The 26895-nt window shown below is 42.3% G+C and overlaps 1 protein-coding gene across 1 annotated transcript in view; it reads left to right on the top strand.

Moving 5' to 3' along the window:
* The first annotated feature begins 21055 nt into the window (after positions 1 to 21055).
* The window catches only part of Cog3 (conserved oligomeric Golgi complex subunit 3), a 41997-nt gene continuing 36157 nt past the window's right edge, over positions 21056 to 26895 (top strand). Inside the window, exons 1-2 of the mRNA XM_080268678.1 lie at positions 21056 to 21346; positions 24463 to 24624. Of these exons, the coding sequence (XP_080124804.1) occupies positions 21056 to 21346; positions 24463 to 24624 (453 nt within the window). The remainder of the gene's footprint in view (positions 21347 to 24462; positions 24625 to 26895) is intronic.

Here is a 26895-nt window from a genome sequence, read left to right as displayed (position 1 = left end):
TGACTGAAGGGGTTAGTTCCAATGTTTAACGATATGACAGTACCCAGAATAAAGGATCCTCTGACTGAAAGGGTTAGTTCCATTGTTTAACCACTTCATTCAGATGAGTTCTCCTTAAGCTTGGTAAAATTGTGGCAGTAGCCAAACATATTGAGAATATATCCTTTGATAGATTCAGGTTGCAGGCTTTTGTTTTTGCTTAGTTACTGAATAATTGATGTTCCATAACTAATACTTTACTGTTCACCACTTCAGTCTGACATTCTTTATTTTGTGCTTACTGTCTTCAGGTAATTTTGTTAACTTGAAAAGGGCTTTTCAAACTGGAGGAGAATTATATATAGCCTTTACTAACCTAATCAGTTCTGTGGCATCCTATTAAATGGAAGAGAATCATCTGGAAGTATTTATAATAATGTCATACGATTGAAGGGGTTAATGCACAGCAGCTGCATTGTGTATTTGTGTATGAAGATGCATGATGGTTCAAATGTCAAAACAGTGCCAGTGAAATAGGAATGGTTGTGTGCCAGTTCAGATCTTCAAGAAACCATCTTTTTGACACCCCCCCCCCCCCCTTTTTTTTTTTTTTTTTTTTTTTTTTTTTTTTTTTTTTAACTACTACTACTAAGTTCAGACTTTCAGGGTAGGTGTTACCAGTTGCTTTCCAAACAACAGCTGAAATATTAGTCCTTTAATGCCACTAGAAACATTGACTGGTCACCTTCCCCAGCAGCATTTTAGGTGCTGTAGCTGACACATTGATTGGGGCTGTGTTGGACTGGCACCCCCCCCTCCCCAAGCATTGTGCTTTTTATTTTTTTATGTAAATGTTCATCATCCAGACCTCCTGTCCCACCCCAGGGCAGGGTGAGGATATATGTTTATATAATAATTTTGGAAGAAAACGATATATTTGGTACTCATCATATTAAATACGAGTCATGGTTTATACAGTGTGATAATTTGTTAGGTTCATGTAAATTCATATTCACCCTGTGTTGATGATATGGCCCCAGGTGCATCTGAACATGAAGCCAGTGAACTGCAGGCTGAAGTTGTCCTACAGTCCACCTTGTGGGCCAGGGAGGAGTTGAGGGATGTTAGTATAATTGGACATCATTTATATCAATCCCACCACATACAGGCATTCCTCTTCAGCACCATTCTCATTATGTAGATCTAGAATGCAACACTGAAGATCATGGATTTGAGCAGTAACTTTTATTCATAAAGTTATATTATTAGGATAAATGCAGCAAAGATTTGTATTAAGGTGTGAAATAACAAAAGTTCTGTGTATTATGATCTTTGAATGAATGTCATTTTGTAATTCTTGTAGACTAAATATCCAATATTGTACAAAGGAATGAGTGAGTTTTGAGAGCTTTGTATTGGTGCATGGTGTATTTTAGTAAGAAACTTTTATATTTTTAATATTGGAATATTTGAAATAATAAATATGCTTATTTTATATCAAGAAGAGACCCATTTCTAGTGTATATTAAAAAATTAGTCTGTAGCAAGAGCTATTCTTCAGGTTCCATTGCTGTTTGTCAAGTTGATTTGCCAGCTTCCCACAGTTTACAGAAGTGGTGGTGACAGTCATCCACTCTCTTCATGTAGTGTTGCCTACTTCCTTCACCTTTATCATTCTGTGTATGTCTTCTCTTTCTATTTCTCTCCCTTTCCTTCCTGTCACTTTTTGTTATTATCCTTTCCACTTCAGGTGGCTCTTCACTGAGTAACAAGCCTAATGGTTTCCTAACCCAGGAAACCATGTACAGTACTGTGGTGGATGATAACTATGTAACCATAGAACAGGGTGATGTGGAGCCTACACTGGTGCCCGTTACTGGGTGGAGGAATAAAATGCAACATCCATCCAGAAACCAAACTTCCACACTTCTCCCCACACCTTACAGTGGCAAAGCACTGTCTGCCACAAGGGAACGTTGTTTCACTGCACAGGACAGCTCTGCAGGGGTGATTTCTTGGTGGCAGTGGATGAGTCTGCATGGTCAGATATGCCAAGGTTACTCAACAGCACGTCTTTTGTGCCCCCCCCCCCCCCCCCCTCAATCTACAGTACAGAAATCCGTATTTACTGCTATTAATCTTCATGACATATTCCTTCTGTACTTGTGAATCACACCCATATGTTCAAATAGGCTCTAGCATTCTTCCATGCATTCTTTGTACAGCCTTCACATTCATAACTCATTTTTATATACAAAATGCTTCTCACTGCAGTGAGACCAGAGCATGGATGTTCAGTCTTTAAAATGAAGAGCAGTCTTACTGAGACCAATGACAAATGCCGACAAAATTATATTCAAGTATACTGTACGTGGTTTCAGGCTGAACTCATGGCACAAGTAAATTAACCCCTATGCACTGGTGGATATGTATAGCCATCACAATTTCGGGCGCGGAGCAACGCCGGTTGACGTCTATAGCTGCAAGCGTCTTCCCGCCACCCTTTCAGCTTTAACTAATCCTTACTCATCAACAGGACCACCTGGAGATATGAGGATACTTTCATTTGAAAGAGGAAGAGTTGGTGAGTCTTATGTATCTTTAATTTATAGTTATAGTTTGGCAGATATTAGGGTTTGAAGTAAGGGTACTTTTTCAAAAATCATGGAAATCCCCCATAGGGAGGAGCATGCGACATTGTAAAAACCCCGGCGTGTAGGGGTTAAAACATGCAGGCATTTCATATTACAAGTCAAAGGTGTTTCTAAAATATCAAGTTTCCCCCGAACAAATGTTACTGCAAATTGGGTGAAACTGGCAGATCAGCAGTAAAAGTGACAGGAAGTTTAATGAGATTTTTTTCTGCAAGTTACTGTCCACTCGCTCGATGTAGTTTTTTTTAAATACAAAGAAGAAGGATTCATAGGTCAGGGGCCTGCTGCAAATTGCTCACACCAAGAAAAACAAAAACAAGATAACAAAGAGCCAAATTCAAGATCCATTAATTTCGAGATGCCCGAACACACTGTTGGAAAGACTGGCGGTTGTAGGGCAGTTGTACTCAACTGGCGGTCCGCGGTCCAAATCCGGACTGTGGTGAGCTTTTGTGTGGACCTCAGCACACTAGCTTCTAGTGGAATGGGTGGTTACTTCTAGATCCCCCCCCCCAGAGATGATTGTTGTAGTTTATTTTCATGAACATTTTTAGGCAAAAAATTCATGTAGCTTGAAGTAAATTGTAATGTGTGTTCTTACATGTTTCTTATTACCACATTTTGAATTAAGACTTTCATCCGGACCCTTGCTACGTAGGAAACTGTGTCTGGACTGTCACACGCAGTAGCTGAGTACCCCTGTCGTAGGGCATCATCCAGCCCTCTTGAGTTATCAGAAGTGGCTGGATGACTTCATCACTGACATCTGTCCAGGATGCAACACAGCTCCCCATACTATTAAGCAGTTATGGAAGACTGCATTGTACACAATCACCTGCACCAGCAACACAACATATACATCTCGAGAGCTCTGTGGGAAAGCCCGGTCTCAGCTGTGATCTTCCTAAGGGACTCGAGGATGTTCAGCCAGACTGCCTAGGGAACAATACTACTACTACTACAGACAGAGGGAGACTGTTCCAGAGTTGACCTGTTGCATACATGAAGAACTGGGAGTTACAGTTAACTCTTGCATTAGAGAGTGCCTTTTCCTCTCTTCCTTCTCTCCTTCCTTCTGTCTTTCTTTCCTTCGTTCTTTCCTCTTCCTTCTGTCTATGGGTGACTCTACACTGAGTGACAAGCCAAATGGTTTCCTGTGCACCAGTAAACCATTTACTATGCTGGGTGGTAACCATATAACCAAATTATGATGCCTGGTGGTTTAGTGGGTAATTAAGGTGCTCCAACTGGATTGAGCCTATTTATATCCAAGGGGTGGTTGGGGTTTATTGCACATGTAATGCCACTCAAGAGATGTGAGAGGCTGGTCACTCTCATCTTAAATGTTAGGACCAACTTGCCTAGCCCAGGGCTCCTGTGCTTCTTATGAGACAATACAGGATTAGATGATGATACTGTGGACTTAATAATAACTTGAAATACTAGGACAGTTATATGAGGGTGGTGCAGGGAAACATGAGTCCAAGACAGTTTTATTTTTGACCAGTTTCACCAGAAGGGTTCCTCTGAAGAAGCCTTTTGGTGAAATTGTTAGGAATAAAACTTTGACTCTGACTCATGTTTTCCTACACTGTCCTTAGTGAGAATAGCATTTAAAAAAAGGCTACAGTACTTGTAACAAGGACTGCATTAATCACAATCATCTTCCTTAGCCTTTATCATTCCTTTTTTCTGCCTGCCCTCCTCTCTTCCTGTTTCTCCCATCTTTTCTGTCACTTATTGCTTTTCTTTCCATTACAGGTGGCTTTTCATTGAGTGACAAGCCAAATGGTTTCCTGTAAGCCAAGAAACCATTTACAACGCTGGGTTGTAACCATACAACCAAGCCATACGTGCTCCCAACGTGTCAACAAGTGGGTTGGTGGAGGGTTAGTGCCCCTCCCTGTAAAACAAATAACTCACAGTCAAATGGCCACCCTTATGGGATTATGGTGTCTGGCAATAGATAGATAGATATCACAGTGATGATCTAGGAAGAAAAGTGAATGCAATTTACTGTGAAAACAGGAAATTACTCTGGAAAGAGGTGCAGAAGTGACAGAGGAAAGAAATGTGAAAGTGTGAAGGATGTGAGTGGAAGATTATTAACCCATGGGGATGAAGTAAATACCAGACGTAAAAGAATATTTTGAAAGTCTGATAAATGGGAATGGAGAGCGCAGAGCAATTATAACCATTATTGATTTTTGAGGTGCAGGGCTCTTGCTAACTGCCGATGGTTGTGAGCCACTTGGCTCCTAAAGTTTCAGATTTACGAGCCAAATAAATATTTAGTAGCCAAATGTTGAGCCGAAATATTTAACAAGCAATAAATATATTTATTTACTTATTTACACATTGTCTATTTTTAAACATTCACAGTGACAACACGGAAAGACAATAATCGATCACAACGTGCTTTTTGCTCATTTACATAAGATTTACTTCTACTGTAGTTTACTGGGTTTGGAAGTGGATGTACTTGTATTTTCTTCTCGCCAAAAAGCGACTTGGATGTAAAATTTGTTTGCTGAAGGGAAAAAACACTCACATTTGCGACCTGTGGCTCGCCAAACAAGAGCCCTGGGGTGTACAGAGAAGGAATGCAGTGCCAGGAAACGTAACACTCGCAAAGGTGAAGAAAGCTGTGAAGTGGCTGAAATATGGGAGAGAAGCTGGGGTGGATGAGATGTATGCAGAGATGATAAGTGTAGTGGAGAGAGCAGAATAAAGTGCTTGTTGGTTGAGTGAAACTGTGCCAGTATAGTGGAAAAAGGCTGTGATTGTACTTCTGTCCAAAAATAAAGGTCAGCAGAGTGCAAGAATTATTGTGGCATAAGTCTGTTGGGTGTTGTAGGGAAGGTAAATGGAAGAATTATTATACAGAAAGTAAGAGAGATGTCTAGTGAGTGGCAAACAGGGTGGCTTTAGGAGTTGCGGTGGATGTGTGGATCGAATATATGCAGTGAGACAAATGGAGAAAGCTTGTGAGAAAGACAATAAGGTGTTTATGGCATTTATGGATCTGGAAAAACACATCCGACAAAGCGAACAGAGAAGGATTGTGGGAGGTTTTGCACATGTACAGTGTAGATGGAAAGCTGCTAGGTGCCGGTAAGTGTTTTTACGATGGTAGTGAGCCACGTGTAAGGGTAAATGGGTATCTAAGTGAATGGCTCACAATCAGTGTGGGTGAGCGACAAGGTTGTGTGATGCTCCCATGGTTGTTCAAATACATATATATATATATATATATATATATATATATATACATACACATTTATACGTATCTCAGATTTGATGTACGCTGATGATGCAGTGCTACTTGCAAAGAACGGGCATGAGCTTGGTACACTAATGCAGATTTTTCTAGAATTCTATGAGCATCATGCCTTGAGAGTACATGTAGAAAAGAGCAAAGTGATGGTTACTGAGAGAGAAGTTGAATCCCAGTGTGATGTTACAGTGAATGGAGAGAGACTAGAATTGGTTAGAGAGTTCAAATACTGTACCTGGGTACAGTCATAGAAAAGAGAGGAAAATGTGCAAAAGAAGTGGAAAGTAATGACACAAGTAGCTGGTGCTATGAAGGCCTTGATAAGAAACAGAGGCTTGAGTGTTGCAGCTGCACGAGGCTTACATGAAGGAGTGTTAGAGCCAACTTTAACATACGGGCGTGAGACTATGGTATGGCGTGAAAATGAAGAGTGAAAGCAGTGGAGATGAGACTGCTGAGAAATGTATGTAAAGTACTGAGAGTGGACAGAATACAGAATAATGTGATTCGTGAACAATGCAGAGAGGTAGTCTGTGGATACATCAACCGAAGAGTGTACTGAGATGGTGTGGCCATGTGCAGAGAATGGATGACAATATAGTGGTGAAAAGGGTGTATCTGAGCGAATTTGAAGGAAGGAGGAGGTGAGGTTGGCCAAGGAGAAGGTGGAAGGATGTGGTGGATGAGTGTGTGAGGACCAGAGCTATGGAAATTGGTGAGGCTAAGGGACCGACAAGAGATTGAGCTGGCTCGATGAATTTTATGTGAAGTGCATGACCAGAGATTGGGCATCCCTTTTTAATGTGACAGTGTTCAGATTGACTCTATCAGACAGGCAAATGTGAAGCCACGGAACATGGTGAAATTTTTTGATCTATCAGATGGTGCCAGGATTCCAGGGGATGAGTGAATAGAAGCATGGCCCACTGAATTGGGCAAACTTTGGCTGTCTGGACACTGCTACTTCTCACCCCACCCTAGGGTGGGAAAGGAGGTCCAGATGATGATAATATCTTTGTAAAGTGGAGTGAGGTATGATCCAAAAACCATGACAGAGGAACAACTTATTAACATGTCCAGTGAAATGGACCACAACCTCAATCACACACTACTCAAGAGAAGCAACTGCATACTCATTGTTATGATACCCATACACTGACAAGCAAAATTTTTGCCAGAAATCCAATTTACTCTGCTGGTTGGTAACTTAAACCCAGTTCCTGAGGTAGGAGAGAAAGGAAGGATTTTGTCCCTTATATTCCCTGAAATACTGTACTAAGCAAAGAGAGAGACTGCAGCAGGGATAAGCATTCCCCTACCCTCTATTCTTCACTGCTAGCAAAGGGACAGAAAGCCTACTGTACTGACCCTTGCTGAGTTGCTGACATCATATGAAGCACAATGGTCTGCACTGGCCATGCTGCGATCCTCATATGCAGTACAATTTGCATTGGTTTTAAAACAATAACTCGGATACGTTTATGTGAAACTACAGAATGTGGTGAAAGTCTTTTGGTACCGTATATCAGATAGAGCCAGGATTCTGGGGGCTTGAATGATGAGTGAATGGAAGGGTGGCCCATTGGATTGGGCAAACTTGGGCATAGGATCATTTCAAACATGGCTCTTTAAACCTTGAAGTATCCATACCAGACTAGCAAATTCAAGACAGAGGTCAAACCAGTGTTTTGTACATTAGTAAGGAATGCTTCCTCATCTAAGTTGTTCTAGTAGTTCCTATCACTTTGCTTACTGCATTAACCCTTGCCAGGCTGTTTCTTTGTAGTTGTTATTGTTTTAATCATCATCATCCAGACCTCCTTTCCCACCCTAGGGCAGGGTGAGGAGTAGCAACGTCCAGACCTCATGAGGTACAATCAAGGTTTGCACAGGCCACACTGCAAGCCATCTATGAGGTACAATTTACATTGGTTATACAATTGCTCAGGGGAGGTAAACTACCTATACAAGAATCAGTGCAACCATTTATTAAGATCCTCAGGAAATCACATGTATGCTGCACAGTGGATATAGGGATCTCAATTACAGCAATCACAGAGGAGAGGGAGAGAACGATCAACAACCCCAAGGGTAGCCAAGCACTCCTGAAAGAAAACTAATGAAATGAAATCTGGGATATTACAGCAGGAAGTGAGCAATCGCCTTGGTACAGGTATACCATGGCACTATCCAGCAGAACAAGCGGCAGGCTAAACATGTGTGATCAGTGCACAGTCAGGCAATGGCATGGATGTTGGGGCCCTGGGATGAACAACCACATCAGTAGCTATGGAAGAAACCCAAATGGATGGAAGCCAAGTCTAAAGACAGATGTGACTCCCAAGACAACTATACTACAAGCCACCCCCTTCTCCCAAATCCACCTATTGGAGGTGTCCTTAAACAGATGTGACTGAGTTCACCTAGACAGCCTTAGTGTAGGATATCACCCAGCCCTCCTCAGCTACTGGCTTAGATTTGGGTTGGGTGGAATCACAGATGATATGCCCAGCTTATGCAATAGGCCCCCCCTCCTTTTTTTCCAAACTGCATCTCTTTGGAACTTGCTTCCCCAGCATAGTTTCCTCCCAAACTTCAACTTAACAGCAGCTCAAGTCCAACTGTTACCGATTTCTTCCAAATGAAGGACACCTGTAATTTGGTGCATGGATTTTTTTTTCCCCCTTCCTCTGTCCGTATGTATAAAAATAACGATAAAAAATAATACATAATGGAGCACTGCACAGCATATGCCATACTAAGATCCAGACATCAGAGGTGTAGGGAACGTACATGACATCCTCATAGGGGTGGTTGCTTACCTGTGGTCAATTGGTCTGCTCCATCGGACAGACCAGAGTAAAGCAACCACCACCACTAACAGGTGTCTTGAGCTACAGAGTGGAGGACAGATTTGGGTTCCAGTGAGAAGAACTATCAGAAAAGAATGCCCTCTTGTCCACCATTTCAACAAGCTTGTTCACAAAAATTAGGACGTGGGAAGAGATCCTGTGGATACATGGTTCATGAATGGGGAAAAAAGGGAGGAGGATGAGCCATATGAACTAGCCCCAATTGAGAGTGCAGTCATCCAGAGAGAACAAGGCATAAACGAGTTCCGTTAAGACCACTGACATAATTGGACCACTCCCAGAATCTTGAAGTTTTGTGGTTCCATGGAATTAGTTAAGCCTTAATTTTGAGGTAGGAATGAGTGTGATTGCTCTTGTAGTAAAATAAACTTCCAGTCTGTGAACACCTGGCCAGAGTAGTAACGCTGGAAGTACCGTACAGATAACAGGAGGCCTATTGGCCCATGAAAATGTTCTGTTGGAAAAAAATAAATAAATAAATAAAAAATCTACTCTAGCAGGAAAAAGAAAAATCATAATGGTTGTTAAGAAGAATGAGCACGGAAATTTTTACAGGAAAGGCAGAGGAGGAACTATGCATTATGCACAGGTAATCTGATCTATACTCTGTAAATGACAAGAGCTAAAAGGGCCATCCATTAAGCTCTGGCAGGTTAGAGCAAATGCAATATCTTTAACTGAGGAGGAGGAAGCATCTTACAAAGACCACAACTCCTGGAAGATCTTTAAAAATTCTGTGGTTTTGGGGACCAGGCAGAGCCCAGGTTTGAGAGATCCTCAAAAGAAACCTCATAATGCAATAGACAGAGAAGCAACTTAGAATGTTCAAAGAAGAGTCACCACACAGCATGAAGGGGTTAACATATGAGTTAAGGCTGGAGATATAATAAATGGAGTATGAAAACTACAGGGAGTCCCCAACAGGTATATTTGAAAATTTTGAATATTTTACTGCTATATCATATTAAAGCAACTCTTCTACTGTAGTTTCAGAACACTAGTTTTCCATGTTATAATTAAAAAATATGATCATTACTGACACTACTTAAACCATAAGAAAAAAGATGTCTGTAAGGTGGGGGCACTACTTAAACCATAAGAAAAAAAAAAGTCTGCAAGGTGGGGGCGCTCACCATCCACTCACTCGATGTTGTGCTGCTGTCGGGTGTCTGCCCTTTCCTCTCCTCCATCCTTCTTTTCTTCCATCCTCATCTGTCTTCCTGTCCTTCATTCTTTCCTTGTCCTTCTGCCTACGGGTGACTTTACACTCCCTCTTCTGTCTGTCTTTCCTTCATACTTTCCTCTTCCTTCTGCCTATGGGTCACTCTACACTGAGTGACAAGCCAAATGGTTTCCTGTACACCAGGAAACCATTTACTACGCTGGGTGGTAACCATATAGCCAAATTTTGGCTCCTGGTGGATTATTGGGAAATAAAGGTGCTCCAATCGGACTGAGCCGGTGAAGGTTTATATCCAAGGGGTGGTTGGGGTTTATTGCTCACGTAATGCCACTCAGGGATGAGTGAGGCTGGTCACTCTCATCTTAAATGCCAGGCCCAACTTTCCTAGCCCCGGGCTCCTACACTCCTCATGGGGCAACGTAGGATTAGATGATGGATGGATGAAAAACTTTCAAACAACCTTCACAAACTCATATTTTTCTTCCCCCAAATCATTTTAGTAGCATGGTCTTCGTGTAAGAATGATTCATAGTCCCCCTCTACCTTCCCCTTGGTAGTGGGGGAAGGGGGGATTTTTACTTAACCCAAATAAATGCAATATGTGGAGTAAGAATATTTCAGATTACTGTACAGTATTAATAATTTTCTTAACCTAACTGATGATTTTTTCTCACCCCCACACTGCCTTTTTTTTTTTTTTCCCCATGTGGAGAAAATACCATTAGATATGTCTTGCTTTGCCCTTCTGAAGGCTTATTATGAAAGGCTTCATGGAGCTAGTTCACCAGGCGGGCCCACAAACCTCTAGGCAAGAGAGGCTTTGTGAACATGCTCTGCCACATTTGGAAGTAAGGACTGTCTGAAGACAATGTTAATGCAGGGTTTAAAGCCACTGGTATACAGTATATCCATTCAATCCAGAAAATTATAAAAGATAGACTTGATCCCATTAAGCTGAAAATATATACAGAGTGGAAAGAGGATCTCCTCTGGATTCTGATGACAACCCACAACTCACTCGTCTCACATACAACTGACACCCAATAACCAGAAATACCTGAACAAGAAAATGAAAACCTAAATGAAATCCCATCTCCAGCACCTAATCCAAGTTTCTCATGACAATCTCCATCACCAACACTGAGTCCAGGTATATCAAGGCAACCTTCACAGTCTCCAGGTCCATCAAGGCAAGCTTCACAGTCTCCAGGTCCATCAAGGCAAACTTCACAGTTTCCAGGTCCGTCAAGGCGAGCTTCACTATCTCCAGGTCCATCAAGGCAAGCTTTACTGTCTCCAGGTCCATCAAGGCGAGCTTTACCATCTCCAGGAACGTCAAGGCGAGCTTCACCGTCTCCAGGTACGTCAGGGCGAGCTTCACTGTCTCCAGGTCCATCCAATATCCATAGCATACATTCTATGGATATTGGGTCCATCAAATTCAAAGAGTGCAACATTCCCCAGTGATAATAGTCAAAGAAGTACAAGCAAATGAGGCCTCATATGCCAAAGTGTTAAGCTTGAGAACACTTGTTAATGAAATTCAAGCAAGGGCTCCTGAGGGAATAAAATGCAGCATCCTTCTAACAGAGGAAACTGACACATCACTGGAACAAGTTCTGGTTCTTCATTCCAGAGGACGATGTGGTACAACCCCTCGGCAAGTCTCAGGGAATATAAATACTCATAGTGAAGTGGTAAGAACGAGTGTGATGAACTGCTAAGAATGAATAAAGAAAAAACAAAAACAAAGAAGAAAGGACAAGTACAACAAGAGGAAAACCTAAACAAAGACAAAAGAAACCATGAAAGCCAAAAAGAAAGGCATGTGAAAGTGACACTGATTCAACAACTACAACATATGAAGATATATATTATGGTAAACTCTTCATCAGATTTAAGTTTGGACTGTTTCCCGGATACAGAACAAGAGGCTACACCAATGGAAGTACCCACAACACAACTGGAAACAGCTACTAAAGAAACCACATTTGAATTACCCAAAATAACTGGCGAGTCAAAGGGAAAATATTTTGCAGTGTACGAGGATTATATTGCACCAGTCTAACTTACTACTGGGGGAAACTTATGAACATTTTTTCTATGGAGGAAGAAGTTTCATGAAAGGATATGAACACTCTCAAGAAAAAGACCATTTCTAGTAACCCAAGGGATTGGACCTGGGTTGACAGAACAACAAGCGATGTTTCCAGTGTCCCCATTCAGTGTGTTTTCTATGGACCTGAACATCTCAGCCAAACTGAAAGGGCTTCATAAAGTATCTAAGCTGTATATATATATATATATATATATATATATATATATAACTGTACACAGTTTATATACCGGTACACTTTTTTGTTGGTTTTTCATCATTAAGACTGCATGTATGTGCTTGTTTTCCCATTTACAGAAGCTTCACCAGCTTTAAAAAATAAAATCAATAAAGATTTTTTCGCCAAACATGATTTCTTTTACCCTTTTGCAGGCATAAAAAAAATAAAAATAAAAAACCAAACAATATTTCCCTACACTAAAATCCTTAACTAAATTTTAAGTTACTGATGATGATATTTCAGGTGAATTAGTCATGTCTGCCAGCAATAATTACATGGCTTGGGAGACCAAAGTTGACCCTTTTGTCATTTACTTCCCCCACTTTACTGCAAGTGCCAACATATTTACAGGCGATTCGTTTTGTTTCATTTTTGACGGCTCTAACATGCTTGCATGCATCGGCCTTAGTCACCTAATGGTGGCTCTCCATGCTGCTCAATTTCTGGCAGCTTCTCTGTTCGTCCCTTAACCACAAGGTCACACTTAATGACTTCGTCCCAGGTCTTTTTTGGTCTGCCCCTTGCAACCCCACCTCTAACATTAAACTTTCTCACTTCCAACACCCAATTATTATCCCCCATCCTCTCCACATGCTCCAACCACCTCAGTCTACTTCATTACAACACTGATACACTGCAGTCCCATCCTAGCTCTCAACTCTTTCATCGAGAACCTAGTCCCCCCAGGTCTTGCACTCAGGGATGCACTGCACATCCACCTGATCACTGTGATTTCTGTACGTTTGAGCCTGCGAATATTTTCTTTTGCTGCCCAGGTCTCACTACCATACAGCATTACACTCCTAACACATGCTGCATACAAAGATCCCTCAGTACGTAGGGAGAGCCCTCTAAATGTCGGGAGAGGCAATACAAAATCAATCTAATAGAAACATAAGATGCTCAATAGCTACTATGACAGTGATCCATCTAGCATTATCCAACTAAGTGATATTATTCTAGACAACATGCACTGAAACTGTGGGCCACTTTCTTAAGTGCACCTAAGGGAGTGACCTGAGGGCCCAGGCACCCCCTCTTTTATAGTGATAAGTTCAACAGGAAGGCAGTCATTTTTATTTGCTCATTTGCTATATGATTTTCTTTTTTTATGCAAGAAAGAAAGAACCAAAGGCCGGAGCCCACATACCATTCCCTCCAGGAAAAAACAAAAAATACGAAAGAAAGCCAAAATCAAGATCTGTTCATTTTGAGATGCCTGGACATGCTGCGTTTGAAAAACTGGAGATCATAGGAAGTAGGAAATACAGACAGAGGGAGACAGTTCCAGAGATGATCTGTTGCATAAATGATGGACTGGAAGTAACGGTTAACTCTTGCATTAGAGAGCTGGACAGAAAAGGGATAGAGTTTGTTGCTAGACGGGTGCTACACACCCGTCGTAGAGGTGGAGGGATGCAAGCAGACAGTTCAGAGGAGCAGTGACCATGGAAGTAATGACAGAAAAGAGATAAAGACGCAACAGTGCGGTGAAGAGACAGAGGTTGAAGGGAGCCAGTAAGAGGAGGAGAGTTGATGAGACGAAAAGCCTTTGACTCCACCCTATTGAGAAGAGCTGTATGTGGGGAGCCTCCCCGCACGTGGGAGTTGTACTAGTACTCTAAACAGGGGCAAATAAAACCCGTGTATAAAGTCAACAACTGTGCAGGGGTAAAGAAGGTACGGACTTGGAACTAGAATTTAAATTTTTGATGCTACTGCAATAATTTGCAAGCAGCTGTGCCTCAAGAATAATGACAACTAAAATTCAGCCCCCTCCCCCCTCTTAATAAAATCCTGGATATGCCTCTTGCCAGTTTAAAGTGAATTTCAGAAAATTTTCAATCACTCAAACAACTGAGATCTGGGACTCCTTCGCAGTGAATGTCATGTATATCCCATCCAGTGCTCAAGTGCTACAAGTGATCAGGTTGTATTGCTGGACTGCAGAAAAATAATTACAAAACAACACAATAATGGATCAGTGATATGGGCATATACACATTAATGGCTGGGTCTAATATCAATGTTTCACCATGACAAGTTCCTGTAGCCTCCAAGTCTTATATACTGTACATATCTATCCATCTATTTTATATATATATATATATATATATATATATATATATATATATATATATATATCCATCCATCCATCATCCAATCCTATGTTGCCCCATGAAGAGAGTAGGAGCCAGGGGCTAGGCAGTTGGTCCTGACATTTAAGATGAGTGACCAGCCTCACTCATCCCTGAGTGGCATTACGTAAGCAATAAACCCCAACCAACCCTTGGATATAAACCTTCACCGGCTCAATCCGACTGGAGCGCAATAATTACCCACTAAACCACCAGGCGCCAAAATCTGGTTATATGGTTACCACCCAGCGTAGTAAATAGTTTCCTGGTGTACAGGAAACCATTTGGCTTGTCACTCAGTGTAGAGCCACCCACAGGCAGAAGGAAAAGGAAAGAATGAAGGAAAGAAAGACAGAAAAGAGAATGTAAAGTTACCCGTAGGCAGAAGGACAAGGAAAGAATGAAGGAAAGGAAGACAGAAGAGGTTGGAAGAAAAGTAGGATGGAGGAGAGGAAAGGGCAGACACTCGACAGCAGCACTACATCAAGTGAGCGGATGGTGAGTGCCCCAACCTGCCACAAACATCTATCTATCTATCTATAGCCCAACGCCCTAATCCCGCAAAGGGTGGCCGCAGACAAAACGCCTCCAAGTCGCTCTGTCACCCACCATTTGACTACCCTCCCCCCAACTCACTCCCCCCTCCCTCATATACCTCTCAACTCATACATATAGCATATATGTAAAATCATACTAGTCTATACACCTGTCACTTTGTGGATGACAGTACAGTAATAGGATCCATTTGTAAAATTCTTCCAAATCCCTTGCAAAGTATGGCTTCCTTTAATGCAGGTCACTGGCTTTCCGAAAAGTGAGGTGAAAGAGAGACGTGCTTGAGGGTGCGAAAGTGGATGTTGTATGTGGAATAACTGAAACAAAATGGAGAGAAGAAAGTGTGAGAGAATGGGAGTATGGATGGGGTATATGTGCAGGAGTAGGTGAGAATGAGAGGGCAAAGGAAGGAGTATGTATAGTTGTGAGTAAAAGATGGAAGAGGTGCATAAGACAGTATGAATCAGTTGGGTCAAGGATTGTATGGGTAAAGTTGAAAGTTGGAATACAAATGTGGGCGATTGTGTGTGTGTGTATGCGCCAACGCAAGATCGTGCTATAAGAGTGAGAGAAGAGTTCTGGACAAATGTAGAAGTGTGCATGGAAAAGTTTGGAAGGAATGAGAGAGTGTTTTTGATCGGTGATATGAATGGTAAAGTTGGGAATGTGAAGGTGGATGGAATAGTTGGTGAGTGGGGTGTGCCTGTTGAGACAGATGAGAATGGGAGTGCGTTAGTGGACATTTGTGCTGGGAGGGGGTTGGTGATAGCCAATACCCTCTTCAGGCATAAAATGATCCACAGGTATACATGGCGAGTGATGAGAAGGATGGGTGGTGAACTGAATGAAAGGAAGGCAATGATTGATTATGTGTGTGTGGATGAAAGGATGCGAAGATGTGTAATGGATGCAAGAGTTTATAGAGGTTGGGGGAGTGGACTTTCTGACCACTACTTGGTGGTGGCCAGAATTAGAATTCAAGTAAGATGGAGGAATAGTAGAAGGGAAAGACGAGAGGAAGGAGTAGTTGCAAGGAGAGTGGAAACGTTACAAGAGGATGAGAAAAAGGCAGAGTATAAGAGAGAAGTGGAGGAACGATTGGGCAAATATGAATTGGAGCAGATGGGAGACGTGGAAGGTGTGTGTAGGATATTTACAGAAGAAATATGTGCAGCATGTGATGTGGTGTGTGGAAGGAAGAGAAGAAGGAGGGGGGTGCAAGGAACAGTGTGGTGGACTGAAGAGGTGAAACAGGCTGTGGCATAAAAGAAGAAAGCATACAATGAATGGATGAGGAATAAGGGCGTGGAAGAAGTTGAGAGGCGGAAGAGAGTTATATGTAGAAAGAAAGAGAGAGGTGAAAAGATTAGTAAGAGAGAGTAAGAGAGTGGATGAGGAATTTGGAAGGAATTTGAGTGTAAAGTGGAGGGACAGTAAGAAAATGTTCTGGAAAGAGGTGAAAAGAGTAAGACAGGGTGGAAGTGAAGTTAGCCGGGGAGTGAAAGATAAAAATGGTAGATTACTAGTGGAGAAGGGAGAAAAAGTGAGCAGATGGAGAGAACACTTTAAGGAATTGCTGAACGCAGAGGATGGAAGTAATGCGAGTATAAGTGGCTGGTGAATGGCTGGGAGAAGGAGGGAGGTGAGAAGACAGGAAGAAATCAGTAGGATAGAAGTTGTGGAAGCAATGAAGAAAGTTAAATCGGGGAAAGCCCCAGGAATTGATGGAGTGTGTGGTGAAATGCTGAAGCATGGGGGAGAGATAGTAGTAGAATGGATGTGGAAGATGTGCAGATTGGCCTGGGAGGAAGGCAGAGTCCCGGAGGATTGGAAGTCAGGTATAATTATTCCCTTGTACAAAAGAAAAGGGGAAAAAGAAGTGTGTGGTAATCATAGGGGCATTTGTCTTCTTAGTATAATAGGAAAAGTGTAAGGTAGGATACTTATTGACAGAGTTAAAGAACAGAGAAATTAGTTGGAGAAGAACAGGGAGGCTTTAGGAAGGGAAGAGGTTGTGTAGATGAGATATTCATTCTTAGATCTTTAGTGGAAAAGTTTCTAGAGAAGGGAAAGAAGTTGTATGCGGCTTTCATGGACTTGGAGAAAGCATATGACAGGGTGGATAGACAAGGATTGTGGAAAGTGTTAAGAATATATGAAGTAGATGGGAAGTTGTTGAATGCTGTGAAGAGTATGTACGATGGTGCAAAGGCTGCAGTGCGTGTGGATGGTGAACTAAGTGAATTTTTCTCTTTGAAAATTGGGTTGAAACAGGGATGTGTCATGTCTCCATGGTTCAATCTGTACATGGATTGGGTAATAAAAGAGGTACAAGGTAGGGTAGTGGATGTTGGAGTGGCCCTGGTGAGAGAGGATAGTGTTTGGAAACTCCCTGTACTGTTGTTTGCAGATGATACTGTGTTGTTGAGTGAAGACGAAGGGGAGCTGCAAGGCTTGGTGGATGAGTTTGGGAGTGTGTGTAAGAAACGGAATCTAAAGGTGAATGTAGGGAAGAGTAAAGTGATGGTCTTTGAGAGAGGTGAAGTCAGTGAATGTACAGCGAGGTTGGATGGTGAGGAATTGGAAAATGTGAGTACGTTTAAGTACTTGGGTAGTGTGATGAGTAAGGATGGAGGTTTGGAGGGTGAAGTGCTTGAAAGGGTACAGCAGGGAAGAAAGGTTGCTGGTTCTTTGAAAGCAGTGATAAGAAACAGGGGAGTGAGCATGGAAGTGAAAAAGTTACTACATGACAGTATTGTGATACCAACTCTAACGTACGGAAGTGAAGCTTGGACATTGTTGGAAGGACACAAGTCAAGAGTGAGAGCAGTGGAAATGAGTTATTTAAGAGGAGCCTGTGGAGTCACATGGAGAGACAGGCTGACGAATGAGGATATAAAGGAGCGTTGTGGTGTTGATGTGGATGTGATAGGAAGCATTATGAGGAACACACTGAGGTGGTTTGGCCATGTGGAGAGGATGGAGGGTGAAAGACTGACGAAGAGAGTGTATGTGAGCGAGGTGGAGGGGGGAAGAGGGAGGGGGAGGCCGAGGATGAGACGGAGGGATGGGGTGGAGAGGTATATGAGAGAGGGGGGTGTGAGTTGGGAGCAGGGCAGTGTAATGGCGGGGGGCAAGGGCGACTTGGAGGCGATTTGTTTGTAGCCACCCCAAACGGGATTGAGGCGTCTGGCAATAGATAGATAGATATTTTTCAGCCATTTCACGCATATTGATCCTGTTGCTGCAAACGCACCAGGCACTGGAGCCTCCGGGACATGTCCTGCACTGCCAAACAGAGATCTCTAACAGCATCCCATAGACTGGCTTCGTCCTCACTGGAATCGCTGTCTGGAGGCTGACCTGCCGAGGATTCAGCTGGACGTATTGGTGGCTGACTGCACAAGTGCAGCAGTGGCTGCCTTCCTCAGCTGTGGGATATTCAAGGCCTGTAAATGGGCCTCCCAAACATTGACTGGTGGTGGTTGTGCTACATGGGCCTGAGCTGCAGTGTGCCATAGAGCCAGGGCCGTCCGTGGTTTTTGGGGACACAACTACAAATGGGCATTGTGTTCCCCTCCACAGTTGCAGCACTTATGTTTGAAGTGTTCACCTCTCTTTATTTTTTCCAGACAGATGTTAGCATCGTGAGTCCCAGCACAAAAGCGACACTTGTATGCCGCACTACACTTCCACAACAGATGCCCCCACCTGCTGCGACAGTGGCAGAGGTCGGGCTCCGTAATATAGCGTGCAACCCTTCTGTGTCCCAGTGCCAGGATGAATATCGTCTCTGGAATCCCCCCCTCTACCAGAACAATAAGCTGTGGTCTCGGATATTTCCCAACCATTCTTCTCTTCATCCACACGACATTTTCTGGAACTTCAAGATTCTGTACCTCAAAATACACAGGAACATTATGAATAATAACCCTTGTCTGGGGACAGTTGGTAACAGCTTCCAAAACAACGCCATTAAATCCTTCTACAGTCAAGTAATCCACTGCATGGCCACTTCTCACAGTCACATACGGACGAACCTTACCTTCTTCGAACAGTAACTCAAATTCAGGAAACTGTTTTCCCACAGAAGCTGCCCACTTAGCTTTTTGTGGGAGGGAAAGCTCCAAATCCGAGACGAAGTTCAGCTTCACTCTGGGATCGCGAGTTTGCTCCAGTTCACCACACCAGTATTCTATTATTTTCTCAGCGGTTGGTGCATCTCTGTTCTCCCGTGCGTTGGCATTTACTGACACCGCATCTTGTACTGCCACCCATGTTTGTTTCTCGTGTTAGAGGTTATTTCTGCCCTTCCCCGTCCCTCTCCAAGGTCGAAAGACTATCACTGGCGCCAGTCTGTCCCATAATGCTGTAGGTGTGATTAGAAGGGCAGTAACTGCAACATGTAGCCTTCCCACACGCAGTCACCCTACCATCACCTGGGAGTATGCAGTGTTGCTGGCCCACCCGCCACTCCAACAGCCTAAGCCCATATTACGTACTGTACAAGGCATGTAAAATTTATCCTTTTTTTTTTTTTTAATAATCAAAATTATCGTACACATTGAACTAAAGCCTTTTCCCCAAATTTATCCTGTTTGGACGCATTACTACTACATATGTGCACATGAATAATGCACATTGGGTACTTAAGGGTAAATTTATTTCATGTCTAAATCATATAGACTAATGACCTACGCTTTGCATGCAACTGAGGCAGGTCCTACTCTACCTAGAGGCTAACCCAACTTCATAACTACCGTACAGTTGAACACTGGTTATAAGTATTCATTCTATGCGAATTTGCCTATATTTCACACACACGAAATAAATACTGTATTAGGCCTGTCGAAACACTCAAAAGCATATCCCCACAGTAAAACAGCCGTGTCATTATCTCTGAAAGGGAAAAAAACTTCAGAAAATGAAGAGAGTGAAGGTGCGTGCAGTGAGGTAATGGAAAAGGCCAAAAGTCATTGGTAGCTAATATTAAGCTCCTACTTGACTCAGCCATGATAAAACAGCCCTTACAGACACGAATAGAACCTATGCTACCACCAGCCGCAGGCCAACGATGAACCGGGGTAACACAGCGCTCAGCTCACCAACAGAGAACGATACACACGCACATGAACTCGACACGTGAGTTTGTCTGCAGGACGCGGTGACGTTTAGCACTTAGCGTATACTCATCGGGATCTCAATGTCGAAAGTCATTTAATGAAAATTCACCAGTCTTAATCAAGTAAACAATATCGCATTGTTTGAATGAAATGTTGCACAAATACATAAATTATCGCATTATCGGATGCATGGTATCGTATATCGTACAGTGTTAGTACGATTTATCATACGTCTGGCAACGCTGAGTGTGCCTACAGTTGTCCCTAAAAGTTTGGGAAAGTCTGAATGGACACCAAAAAACCTTTAGAAATCTGTAGATCCCCCCAAATGATCATTCCGTGAAAACCACTATAACTAGTCTGCGGCACAAGGTGGAAATGGGGGAACACACGGCCCAATATTCTCCACAGCCTTAATTTAGCCAGAAAATAACAGCACCACCATGTAAAGGGGAAAAAAAAAAATAATGCAAGTACAAAGTTTCTTCAGGTGAGATTATTTTGTTCTGTGCATCCATCCACGCATCTTTTGCTGAACAACTCCCAGTGGAGCTGACATCACAAAAAGCTTGTGATGGAACTTTAAGTAAAATACTCGGAAAACTGAAGTAAAGTTTCTTCTTATCCACAAAGAACGTGAAATTCATAAAAATCTGTAGATTAAGCCTCTTTTTCAAACAAAATTTGACAGTCTGAAAATACCTGCAAAATCTGCAGATCTACAGATAAGAGGCATTGCCTACCGTACAGATGGTAACAATTCTTCGGGTAAATTCTATTGTATTACTTTACCTAGCAAAAAAACAGTTAACTCAAATTTTAAAGACTACTGTATTGCAAAATATGTAGAAATTCATTAAAATCCGTAGATATATACATATATTTGCCGGAACCGGAAAATCCATCCCGATACAAGCTATCTTCTGTCAAAACAAAAATGGAAGACGTGGCGGATGTAAACATTGCCCGCGTTCGTGAAAATTTAACTAATTGGGAAGACGACAAGTCACCTCTGGCTCCTTTGACCTCCCAGGAACGCGATTCTATAATAGAACTAACTTCTGTGTCAGGATGGAGGGCACTACCAGCTGGCGTGGAGGATGACAGGAGAGGTGACGTGGTGGGCCAGGCTGGGGGCCGCACAGAAGTCTCGACGCCGGACCACCAAATTCATCACAGTCTCGATAAACTGAAATTAGGGGAAGTGAAAATAGAGTCCAGTCAACAGGTTAGTGCAGTTATTTATTAATATATGAGCCCCACCACGCGAGCCTCGCAAATTTTCCACTCGCATTGGGATATTTGAATATATATATATTTTTCATAAATTAACCTGTGGATTGCGAGCCACAGCTCAGGCTGGGTAGCATTGCGTTGTGAGCCACAGCTCAGGCTGGGTAGCATTGCATTGTGAGCCACAGCTTAGGCTGTGCTGGCCGTGCATCACCGTAAACAACTGGATCCCTATTCAAACTTACGCATGGCAGCGGCTCAAAGATGGAGAGAGAGAGAGATTTTTTTTCTTTTTGCCAGATGATGCCCTGGATGTTTATCTTCAAGTTTATAATAAACAAAAACAAAATCATTTTTATTTTTTCACTACCATACATAAACTTACACATGGCCCTGCGCAAAGACAGAGATTTTTTTTCCTTTCGCCAGATGATGCCCTGGATGTTTATCTTCAAGTTTATGATAAACAGAAACTAATAAAAAAAACTTTGTTTCCTTCGTTTTTTGTACACGAGGTGGGATAAAAAAAGGTAACTGTGCAATCCACAAGTTAAATTAGGTGTCATTGTAAATGATTATAAATCAGAATGGTATGAAGTCAAAAGTAGAGTTCCACAGGGGTCAGTTCTTGGGCCATTATTGTTTGTTCTTTACATAAATGAGCTACCGGAAGTAGTTCAGAATGGTAGTGAAATATATTTATATGCTGATGACACAAAGGTGCACAGGCAGATCAGGAACCAGACTGATTGTACTGAAATACTAAAAGACTTATATGATATCAAGAGATGGTCAGAGTGATGGCTGCTGTTGTTTCACCCTAAGAAATGCAAGTTATATATAAGAATTGGGGTATCAGATATACTGTATATAGTAAGAAGCAAGTATTAAATGGAGAAATCAGTGGTTGAAGTAAACTGTGAGAAGGATACAGGAATGGCTTAATATTATGAGCTAATGGGGACTGAGGATGCAACTTATGGGAAAAATAGGGATTGGTTCTGTGACCATCCTAGTAACCCCCCCACACAACCCTTAAACAAGGATAAATGGTTAATACACCTGAAATATTAAAAGCATCAGTCAGTACAGTATCCTACATATCATGATATTGCACAGCACTGAGACAGTAACACATGTGGAACTGAAAGTGATGCGGGGCACAGGAGAATCATGCAGGCTATTGTCTCCAGTAATCTCCACCCATTAGGTTCAGTTTGCCATGTGGCTGGCTAGCGGTGGCCCTCAAAATGTGAAATCTGAGTATTTGTACATATTCTTGCAGTCCTTATGCTTGTAACATCGAATGTTGTGCTCATAACAGTGGTAAGTGGTATAACTTTCGTAAGCTAATAATTCGGGATTCTCGCACTACAAGTGTTCGCACTGCAGCCCGTGGCTGTATCAGGGTCATGTTTGACAATAAGCTTGTTTTCTTAGATCATCTTGCAGAGAAGGTAAGTAAGGCAAACCACATACTCGGGCTGATTCGGTAAACATTTGTCTTTAGAAGAAGTCTTTAAATTGTTATATGTAACTCTTGTTTGACCCTGCTTTGAGTATGCAAAGCAGGTCTTGTGTCCTCGTTTGGAGAAGGATGCGGAGGCAGTAGAAAATGTACAGAGGAGAGCGACCGTATTAGTTCCATCACTGAGCAACTGAGAAAGGTTAAGGAAGTTAGGATTACCATCCATCCATCCATCATCCAATCCTACATTGCCCCATGAGGAGCGTAGGAGCCCGGGGCTAGGCAATTGGTCTCGACATTTAAGATGAGAGTGACCAGCCTCACTCATCCCTGAGTGGCATTACATGAGCAATCAACTCCAACCACTCCTTGAATTACCAACATTAGCATATAGGAGGGCAAAAGGAGACATGATTGAGACCTGCAAGATGCAATGCAAAGTGTATGACCCTGAAATGTGCCAGGATACCGGTACTTTTGAGTTGTGAGAGGACCAGTCAACAAGAGGCCACATGTAGAAGATTTAAAAGGAAAGAACCAGATTAGATAAATGGAAATAAGCAATAGAATTGTAAATACAGTACCGTAATTGGAATGTATTACCCCAGTATGTAGTGGATTCAAAGTCAGCTTTGCATATTGAGAGAATTTTATATAAAGTTTGGAGTACCCAGGACATAATTTATACTGGTAATTATAAAGCTAACATACAGATTAATAAAATTAACTACACTGCCACCACATATGATGATAATATACTAAAGTTGGACCCACAGGCCTAACTTTGACTTTATCCAGAAGGTCAGCTGTGAGTAACTGAGTAGATGCAGGCCATGTTTAAATTTTATGTTTACTCATAAAGTTGGGGTGGGTGTAAGGTCATTCAACTACTGTATACATATTTTTATTAATTTGATTGCAGGGAATATGTTTCCATTTATTTTCTGAGTGCTATTTTACTAACTTCATTTGTTTCTAGGCTTGTGGGCAATGAGAAAGCTTGGGATTGAGGAGTGGCTGGTTAGGGTGGTTATGGTTATGTATGTGGGTAGTCACACCCAGGTTTTTTCCTCCTTACACTAAAGAAAGGGGGGGGGGGCAATTTTTCTGTAATATAGTATACACTCTTATAACTCAATGTGGCATAAATAAATCCTGCTTATAGCAAGGAATACTGTAGGTACCGTATATTCAGTAGTGTGCCTTGCCATGTACTAAAATGTTAGAAATCACTTAGTGTTCATGACAGGTGTGTGACCGTTGGCGGATATTTAATGGACTTCTGTGTCCAGCTTGGTAAGTTGTAGTGTGTAGTGTCACCTATATTGGCTTTACCCCATCACTGTGATAATACATGTATCATTATAATATTGCTACCTCCAGATGATTATCTTCAATTTAGGAAAGTCTGTCAGGGTGAACATGCTACTGAAGGCTATATCTAACCCTCTTAGGTCAAAAGGTCTCTCTTAAGATGAACAGAATTATCTTGAGCTGGTGAACGGTAACAGTCAACTTAGTTACTTTTGCTTATATGCTGCCGTACTTAACACTGCATTGTTTGCTGTACATTAACAGATTTTTTAATCTGCCACCACAGATGCATGTTATTATGTGTGCTCTAAATTTTGAATATTTTCCAGTTTCTTACATGGTTTGCTGGGGTGGAAGCTGAAATGTGTGAAGAGCAGGATATGCCTTACCGAAACTATGTCAGCCAACTAGAGGGCCATCGCTCTGAATGTCATGCACTCCTCTCTCAGCTTGATCAGGCCTTAGCTAACCTCCAGCACCTCTCCTCACAGGTAAAGTGTGCTTATAGTTACCAGTAATTCAAGGGATATTGGGAGGGTGGAGATTATAAGAACAACAGTTGTGTGGTCTAGTGCTCAGGGGCATAATCAGGGTTTTAATTGAAAGAGCAGACCATTAGCACTGGTTCTAATAGGATATAAGTGTTCTTAGAGTTTAAAACAGAACAGTCCAAGTTATTTGAGACATAAATTCTTTTCTGCTAAAGGTAGTTAAGAGGAAACAGTAAAAACCTAAATACTGCAAAAATAGGCATTTACTCCTCATGTTCAGAAATCTTGTAATGTATATACCCACAAGGGTAATTCTTTGCTCTTTTGTTAGTGTATTCAAAATATGCGCAGACCCAGACTACGCACCTTTCACTAACAACCAGACGAAGCACATCATTAACAACCTCAAGCACTCATCTGCCTGTGGAGCAGACAACATAAGCAACATTCACCTTAAACACCTAGGACCACAAGGCATACAAGCACTCACCAACTTATCAGACTACTGCTACTCACACAACATAATACCCAGCATCTGGAAGCATGGCAATATCGTCACTATCCCTAAACCCAACAAAGACCCCACGTTACCTTCCTCACATCGCCCCATCACACTCCTCTGCACCCCCTCTAATGTCACTGAACAACTGGTACTACAACTAGTCACACCTCACAGTCCCCTAGCCCAGTCACAACATGGCTGTAGGCCACTACACTCCACAAACACCCTTCTTACAGACCTTACACAGAGAGTTTTCGATGGCATGAATTCAGCTAGGCCACCACACAGAACACTCTTAATCACACTAGACATTAGCAAAGGTTTTGATGCCATCCCCCGCCACAGCCTCACAAACAAAATACTCAACACAAACATGCACAATAACACAAAAAGATGGCTGGCAAACTATTTAGCAGGCAGATGTGCACACGTAACATTTGCCGGTCAGTCTTCTAACATCAGAAACTTCACAAACGGCGTCCCCCAAGGATCTGTTTTGTCCCCTACACTCTTTAACCTATACATGCACAATGTTCCCACACCCCACACACCACAGATGCACATAGCTTCCTATGCAGATGATATAACACTGACTTGTACGCACCAAAATGCAAACACAAATGCACACATCATTCAACCTTACCTCAACACACTATACGAATGGTTCACCACAAACAGGCTCAAAATAGCCCCAGCCAAATCTACAGTGACTCTTCTCACAAACTGGACAGCAGAACACAGTCACATCCCACACCTCACCATAAACAACACTCCCCTACCACACGCACTCACACCTAAAATCCTTGGTGTAACATACAACACATCAATGTCATTTAAACAACACATCACAAACATTAAAAATAAAATAACACCAAGACTCAGTGCTTTGAGGTCACTTACCCATACAACATTCGGACACAACAAAGAAACCACCACCACAGTATACAAACAATACATACGTTCAGTGATGAATTATGCAGCCCTGCCTGGGCTTCTAACCTCACCAAAACACACTACAACACTCTATAGACCATACAGAACAAGGCCCTAAAAATAATCACAGGCTGCACAGCTACTACACTCACAGACCACCTACATCAAGAAACCAAAGTCCTCAAAGTCAAGGATCACTTAGACATGAGAGGCACCCAGTTTCTTACTGCAGCCTCCACAAACCCACAACATCCACTACAGTACATGACAGCACATCCACCCACACCAAGGAACATCAAAACAACACCCAGCACACGATACCATACACGAATACTGTCAACTCTCCCCCCTCGCCCACCTCAGACTAGCTTCCAGAAGCATATCCACACTCAGATCATTTGCCGCTCCATTCAGTCACTTAAAGACAACACACAGCTGCATGCACGGCCTCCTGACATCCACCCTTCTGAATCCTATCTTCCTCTTGAGGACAGGGTCCACCTGGCCAGGCTGAGATGTGGGCACCATCCAGCCCTCATAAGCTACCAGAAGAGGCTGGATGACTCCATCGCTGATGCCTGTCCAGGATGCAACACAGCACCCCATACTATTAAACACATTATGGAAGTCTGGATTGCGCACAATCACCTACGCCAATAACACAACATACACTCTTTGAGAGCTCTGTGGGAAAGCCTGGTCTCGGCCATGGCCTTCCTAAGGGACTCGGGGCTGTTCGGCCAGACTGCCTAGGGAACAGTTACTACTACTACTACTACTACATGTGTTGCACATTAGTAACAGTCTTATATAAGGTAGTATTATTTTGGCTTTGT

This window comes from Coenobita brevimanus, chromosome 29 (genome assembly GCF_032717465.1).
Source record: "Coenobita brevimanus isolate Jiangsu-jjx chromosome 29, ASM3271746v2, whole genome shotgun sequence".
NCBI lineage: Eukaryota > Metazoa > Arthropoda > Malacostraca > Decapoda > Coenobitidae > Coenobita > Coenobita brevimanus.
The sequence above is the reverse complement of the archived record's forward strand: the minus strand, read 5'-3'. Positions and strand labels throughout refer to the sequence as shown.